We start from the raw sequence: 8,050 nt of genomic DNA, 5'->3' as shown, positions 1-8,050 counted from the left end.
ATCTTTTATTTTGAGGTAGAAGACTGGTAAAAGGAGGGCACACATGTACATTTACTGTCTTGTCCATTTCCCACTGAAGCTCACTAAGATCTTTAATAGACACTTTCAAAGATGGATATGTAAGTGCTAGGTGATGTTATTAGATTTCACTGTCTTGTGACCTTACATCCCCACCCCTGCTCTTCCTGTTTAATGCTTACCCCAAGTGAGGTCCCTAGTTCTAATGTAAGAGTGACTCCCACCTGCATGCAGAGATCTGTTTTAGTGGGCTTTTACATGACATTAGGTGACTGAAGGTCTCTCAGAGGAGAGAGGAGTTCATGTGAAGAAGCAGGCTAGCTTTTGTGTTCCATGTGCAACTTACACCCTCTGTTTTTAAACTTTGTCATTTCTGTACCATTTGTATCATTTTGCAGAGGATGAAAGCTCCTCCTTACTGAACCTTAAAGAGGGAAGAAAACAATCTTTTCATCAAAAAAGTACGAAGCAGGTCTCTCAGACTGAAGAAAAGCATTTCTGCCCAGACACCTCCCAATGACCACATGAAACATCCAAGTAGGTATTTAGGTTTGTGTTACGTTTGCAATACTTCTCAGTAACTCCTTCTGTTATGAGGATCATCGTTATTGAAAAAAACAGAACAAATTCTTGCCACTTTTGGATGCCTACTTACCACCATTTTCAATAGTTCTTCCATTTCGAGGCTGAAAAATATAATAATTATATGGTTGTACAGAAGTATTAGATGCCAAATTTATAAGCACATCTAAATACATCTCCCATCTTGCAGGCAGAGTATATAAGAAGGCTGCAGTAAGATTTCCTTTGAAGGGAAAACATATCAAATACCAGGGGACCCATAGAAGGTGTGGTTTGCCTTTGAATCTGAGAAACGTTCACTCAGCCTCTGTCCCAACAGCTGAACAGTCTGGCTTTAATTATTCTCATTATGGGCTTTGGTCCCAATTCATTGAGGTACTAAGTACATGCCTAAGAAAGAGCAGATAAATACCAGCACCAAAAGTACCTGGCTGGACACACCTGAAGTGAGCTAAAATGTAAATGACAGCTGAATTTGAACTCTGGTTAGTTGCCATGACCTACTTTAAAACTTTTTTTTTTTTTTTAATGTGTTGAAGATATTCCCAAAAACTAGTTTGGTGTTAATCGTAGTGTGTCTAAACCAGCATATTCCACGTTACACCATACCATAGCTCAGCAAGCCAGCAGGTGAAAAAAAAAAAATCATAAGAAATGATGATGTCCATCATTTTGCTTTGGCTTTTCACCCCAATATGCAGTGTGCCATGCCTTAGTGGTCTGACGTTTCAGACCAAGTGGACATTCAGCTCATGCACATGTTTTATCTGATGAATTTAGCATTGGTGCACCTTGGCAGTCTCAAAGATCCAAGCCACGTGCTCCTTTGGTCTTTAGAGAATCTGGCTCAAGATAAAACATTTGCAGGGTCACCTCTTCAAATAAAAGATGTTTAATACATTACTACCCCAGATTTCATTATCTTGTAGTCTTTTAGTTGAACCACAGTTTTTAAGCAAATAGCTCCCTAAGCTTTCAAGCAAGAGGTATTTGGCCTTTACTCAAAACAAGTACAGCAAGAATTTGTAAAGGCAAACAGTTGCTTGCCTGTAGATATATAACATTGTCTGTGATTCAGAATCTTTAAAAAGTAAGAGATTCAGATACCCTGAAAAGGAAGAAAGGCCGTCCCAGAGTCCCTTTTCTATCCTGTAAAATAAAACACAAAGCTTTAACAAAATGCTTTAAACTCAGTTCCATAGATCTGTTGACAAGTTTCAGTGTCATTCCACCAGAATATCAATAATTCAAGGCCTCTTTCAGCAGCATGCGAACGAGATGTTGATAATCCCGAATGCCCATTCATCTGGAATGCTGATTAAAATTAATACCCAAAGGGCATTGTCAAGAACTATCCATTCTGTCTAGTGTAAATATACTAAATTACCATAATTAAAGATTAGAAGGCTTTAGAAAATGTATGAAAGAAAGCTTTACACATGGTGGATTGCTTTGCAGAAGCAGGGTCAGCACAGCTCTCGTTACACCCATTGAAAAACACAGTGACTTTAAAAAAGCAGCAAAAGAAACGGGGAGAGGGCGATACTTCCCTGTCCATTGCTGCTTGTTTGACTTCACATTTACATACCTTCTTTGTAAACTTTGCAGTAGCAATCTGTGATTCCTGCAAGTGGACAGTGTAAGTTAATCAAGATGCAGTCATTTCTTTGGTTTGTTACAGTAACCCCTCTGTCACTGATGAGGTTGTTCCACTCCATGTGGGAAGGGAGAGAACATCACACATATCACAGACAGACACAAGAACAGCAGCAAACAGATCTTTACAAAGATTGATTTTAAATCTTGCCTTAACCAATGTTGCCGCATTCATTACCAGCACTCAACACATGTCCCTCACTGTACAGTGAATCACAGCTGTGTTCTGGGAGGTGAAACAGAACTCCACCTGGACTGAATGTAGCACCTCCATTCTGCAGGCTTGAATTAGAATCATAGGTTCATTTTGGCTGGAAGAGAACCTCAAGATTATCGAGTCCAACCATTAACATAACACTGGCACTAAACCATGTCCCTAAGAACCTCATGTCTTTAACACCTCCAGGGATGGTGACTCCACCACTTCCATGGGCAGCCTGTTCCAAAGCCTGACAACCCTTTCTGGGAATAAATTTTTCCTAATAACCAATCTAAACCTCCCCTGGTGCAACTTGAGGCCATTTCTTCTCATACTATCACTTGCTACTTGGCAGAAGAGACCAACACCCTCCATGCTACAACCTCCTTTCAGGCAATTGCAGAGAGCAATTGGTTTAGCCAGTGCAGCCTCCTTTTCTCCAGGCTAAACAGCCCCAGTTCCCTCAGCTGCTCCTCATCAGACTTGTGCTCCAGACCGCTGACCAGCTTCGTTGCCCTTCTCTGCACTCGCTCCAGCACCTCAGTGTCTTTCTTGTAGTGAGGGGCCCAAAACTGAACACAGGATTCAAGGTGCGGCCTCACCAATGCCAAGTACAGTAGTACAGTCACTCTCCAGTCCTGCTGGCCACACTACTCCTGATACAAGCCAGGATGCTGCTGGCCTTCTTGGACACCTGTGCACACTGCTGGCTCATGTTCAGACGGCTGTCAATCAACACCCCCCATCTGCCAGGCAGCTTTCCAGCCACTCTTCCCTGAGCCTGTAGCACTGCCTGGGGTTGTTGTGACCCAAGTGCAGGACCCAGCACTTGGTGTTCTTGAAGTTGTAACTGCAGAATTGTTGAATTGTATGGATAGCTCTTACCTTGTTAAAATGTGGCTGCTCTCCACCTTTCAGACTACTGCCCTTGGTTTTCACTCAGACATGATCGCTGGTTTTAAGTCTTCCCCTGCACCCTTTAATCTTCAGAGAAATTGCTCATTTTTCTACTCAAAGCCCTGAACCTGCAGTCTGGTACATCTCATTTTGGAGCTCTCCTGCCTATGGCACAGCTGCCCGGCTGCATGTTCCCAGCTGTGACACCCACAGTCACACCAGTGAAAGGGTTTAGTTACCTGGGCTGGGCTTGAAAAACCAGCACATATAATGAGCAAGGATGTGAAGACAGGGGAGAAGAACACAGGAAAAGTATGTGGATGGGAAACTGGGGAGGAAGAATTTAAAAAAAAAAAAAAAAAATATATATATATATACACAAGCAAGAAGGAGGGAATCAGGATTCAGGATGAGGATTTCCTCTTGTTAAACTGTTCTTGGTTCAAGCCTCAAGGCAATGATTCATAGAGCAACTGGCATCAATTTACAGGGCTCTGAAATTCTATGGAAGAAAAAAGTGCTCTCTCAGTCAAGGTGCTTTAAAGGATGCAAAGGAAGAGACTGCAAGAAGAAGATACTGTGAATGCTAGTTTTGTTCCAAGACGATTATTACATACCAATCATGGACAGACTGACTCATGGCTTAGCCTGCAGTTTCAAATATCCTAGCTAATTCATAGCAGATGAGAGTTTACTATGTGAAAAACTGAGCTTCTAAACAGTGTGTTGGCTCAGCTTTAGGGTGGAAATTTCAAACTCTCATGGAGGTGATTGCAATGTAGCTGGGTTTAGATATTTAGTTATTTTTGATAACTTTGAAAGTGCCATATGCCAGATTTACCCAAAGATTAGACATTGAAACAAAACAGTCTGTTAGCTCTCCCAAAAGATTTTGTGTTCCCCAGATGGAGTTCAAATCACATTAATGCTACAACTGCCACTGACTTTGCCTTTCATAGTGCTGAGGCATCACTCCTCTTGAAACACCATCTACCTTCTCTATGTAATCCACAACTCTGACTGAATTATTTTTTTTGAATCCACACAAATACGGGATCATGCAGCAAGTTGAAGTCCAGCTGAAATCAGTATGATTTTGTAAGTGTTTCATTAGGTGCACTACATAAAAATTCGTGTTTGTAGTGTCTTCTCAAGATTCCTCATGGGTTGAGAATGTACAACTTCATGTTATAAGAGATTTGACCAGCTGGGTAAAAATCTGTACCTTTTGAATAGCTCTTTTTTCCGTATCTCACATTCAGATTTGATCTACCACTTAATGAGAACACACCAAGAAATATTATAGATGTGTCTATTAGTTACATCTCTTGAAAGGATTCTGTATGAGATCCAGCTCCCAAGCTCGAGGACACATAAGAGAGGGTGAATTTTTTTGAAAGTTAGTAACTAAAATAGTAACCAGGAATAGGGCTCCATTCAAAGTTACCTGATGATTCTGGATATCCCCTCATTAGCTAAGCTGCAGAAGTAGAAGACTCAATACTGAACTCAAAGCATTCATTAGACATTTAAGACTGAAATACTAGACTTTTTTATACTATTATCTTCTGTATTGTAGAATTTTATTGGAAAGTAGAATTGGAAAGTATGCTTGGAATTACAATAAGCTAAAGACACTAACAAGAATAGATATTGAAATACATGTCAAAATGCTTTCTATTATTGTCTTGAAGGCTCTACTCATTATTTGAAAGAACAGGGGACTCAAAACCTCCACATTTTTAACATACCCAGAGGCTGAGTGAGTTTTATGGGAAAGGCTCTTAATAAAATGATGATAATAAAAAAGTGATATAAGTCAGAACTGGCATTGAGCTAGGTCCTAGTATGACTGCACCAATGAGGAAGAGCTCTAATCTACTTAATCTTTTGGACCTGACTGAGAAATACAAAACAAAAACCCAAGCTCAAGTAGAGTATTAAAACCAGTAAATCAACTAATATGCCTTCATGTTTAGCATTAAGTATGCTGTTGATCCAAAGTTGCATATATTTTTAGCATATTTAACCATGCCTTATTCAAAAGTGAGGGTCAAGTTAAAACATTGACCCCAGGTGTAAGTGGACGTTTTGGTTCTTGAGCTCTGAATTGGTAAAAAACAGCAAATTCATATATAATTTAATGGAGTTAAGAATTACATGCAAGTTACTAAGGAGAAGAAAAAAAATCTTACGCACTCTCTTAGATTTCCTAAACCATGATGATATTGGATTATACATTATTGTTTGGAGAGAAGTATCAAGAAGTTGGTTTTGGAGAGGCTGCTTTTTTAAGTTTAAGGAGGGAGAGGATGTTTTGAAGTAAAAGAAGCAATTACACCTTACCTCATTTGTACGCATGCTGTTGAATATGGAATAACAAAGATCCAAAACAGTGCTGGAGATCTGCAATACCAAACAATACTTCAATACATTTACTGAGACCATGTGTTATACATGGTTTGGCAGAGAACAGCTTGATCTTGATCCGAGCACAAGGTAAATTGAACACGGTTCCACTAAAACCACTCAGAGCCAGGCAAGACTTACTGAAGTTATTATGAGTTGAAAAACTAGGATTTTGTATGAGCAGCATACACACTGTACTACTAATGACTACAATATAGTCTTGTGCTCTAAAGAGACCTAAAGCAGCCGCTTACATTTAAAATACATTTTCCTGTACTAAGTGTTCTACAAATAGGTTTGGGGTTTTGGGCATATTTAAATCTACATTCAATTTCATCTATAAGCATTTCAGTCCATCACTACTATAATCTTCAACCATATGCTGAAATATACTGTCCCATACTCCCTACAACAGGACATGCAATCACATAGACAAGAAACATCCACAGCTCCAAGGGAAGTAAAATGTAAGGCACCTGAACAACTAGCTCTGGGAACACCACAAACAAAACAAAAACCCACAAACAAAAAAAAGCCCACACCAGCACAAAATGCTGAAAATTTCCAGATAATTGGTGATCCTACAAAGATTTTTCTCTCCCCTTTGAAAATGAAAATGACACCTGGGCTCAGTATCAAATGTGGTGGGGCTGCTCTTCCAAAGTTACTCAGTAGTCTGAAGTGTTTGCAAGCCCTGGGACAGAGACGCAACAGCAGAAAGGAGCTGTGAAACCTCCCTCTCACTCCTCTCTCCTCTGACCACCATCCACCCACCACTGCAGAGCGGGGACCAGGCAGCACCCTGCCTGTAGCTCTTATGCTTCTTGCTTCAGTGCTCACTACCACTGTGATGGGAAGAAAAGCACATTTTTTTTCTTTCTCTAGGTCTGAATTACCTCTGCAAAGAGGAAAGCGCATACACCAGCACACTTGCTCTGCTCTCTAGAGCTGTTGGCTCTCTGGGGGAGGCTCTGCCGCCTGTAGCCACTGATGCTGAGGGTTACATGGGGCAATTAGTATGTCTGAAAGAGAGCCCCGGCATACCAAACAGATTATCAAAGTCAGTTTACCTGGGGTTGATTAGATAGTTCCATCCACTGACTGAAACACAGCGCCAGTTGCTTTGAAAAGTAAAGATTAGACGTTAACAGTGGGGCTTTCATACCCTGAGAGCTGCCTTTTAGCTCAGGGAGTCAGGCTGGTTATTAGCCCGCCCGGCTTTTGCTGACCCAGGTACCCTGTTGTGCATCCAGCTGCACACCACACTTCTGCCTCTACCCGTCCAACCTACCTCCCCGGGTAGCAAAGGGCTTCAGCCTCCCTACTCTCTTTACCACCCACCCCAGGGATTTCAGGACGTATTTCCACTCGGTTGCCAATTTCCTACCGCAATTGCCCGCCACGGGTGAGGCTCGTTTCCCAAATCCCTCGGCCAGCCCGGGCTGGACCGGCTCTCCCCAGCACCTCCATCGCATCGGACGGGCTGGCGGGGAAGGCAAAGATGGACAGACGAAGGCAAAAACGGACGTACCTGGCTTTTGGGCAGGTCCACGCCGTCCCTGGAGCGCGAGTAAGGCTGAGGGAACCCTGCGGGGACAAGGCGGGGGGACACGGCTGTGCGGAGCTGCCGCGGAGCCCAGCCCCGACGGCGCCCCTCGAAGGGAGACGACCCTTTGCAAAGTTTGGGGGATTCGCTCGTCTCCCGTTCCCCCCCACCCCGCACCACACACACAGGGGCGGGACGTACCTGAGCCCCGCGGGAGGGCGCAGAGGCAGCATGCGGCGAGCAGCCAAGGCAGGGCGGGCGGGGGCATGGCGGGGCGGTGGCGAGCGGGCAGACGGACGGCCGAGCAGACCGGAGCCGCCTTTATGGAGCCGCGCCGAGCCCGGGCCGCTGCTGCCGAGCCAATGGGCGCCGGGGCGGCCCCGCTGCCGCTCCCGCTGCCGGGTACGGCGCCCCCCGCCGCCCCACCTGGCCCGGCCCGGCGTGACCGAGAACCCCCGGCTGGCGGGAGAGCCCGCGGGAGGCTCCCGGGGTCCTGCATAGAATGTCCTGAGTTGGAAGGGACCCACAAGGATCATCGAGACCAACTCCTGTCCCTGCATGTGACAACCCCACAGTTCACACCATGTGTCTGAGGGCTTTGGGCACCTCGTCCTCTCCGTCCTTTGAGAACCTCCATCAAAGCTGGTTTTCCAGAAGAGGTGACGGAGAGGAAGGAGCGAAGGAAGAAGGAAAGAAGAGGCTTTGCAAGAAGGGACGGAGCTGCTGGGATTTTCGTTTTAAAC

The 8,050-nt window shown here is 44.0% G+C and overlaps 1 protein-coding gene across 1 annotated transcript; it reads right to left on the bottom strand.

Moving 5' to 3' along the window:
* Positions 1-220: 220 nt before the first annotated feature.
* NMS (neuromedin S) lies at positions 221-7,575 on the bottom strand (the record flags this gene model as incomplete). The annotated part of the gene is given in 9 exon segments (XM_082043031.1): positions 221-301; positions 305-369; positions 674-704; positions 1,708-1,749; positions 2,189-2,224; positions 5,699-5,758; positions 6,832-6,882; positions 7,293-7,348; positions 7,509-7,575. Coding segments are annotated over 9 exon segments (489 nt in total).
* Positions 7,576-8,050: the final 475 nt, after the last annotated feature.

Source organism: Streptopelia decaocto (genome assembly GCF_964273445.1).
Source record: "Streptopelia decaocto genome assembly, chromosome: 1".
In the NCBI taxonomy this organism is placed as follows: domain Eukaryota; kingdom Metazoa; phylum Chordata; class Aves; order Columbiformes; family Columbidae; genus Streptopelia; species Streptopelia decaocto.
This window is presented reverse-complemented; position numbering and strand designations above follow the sequence as displayed.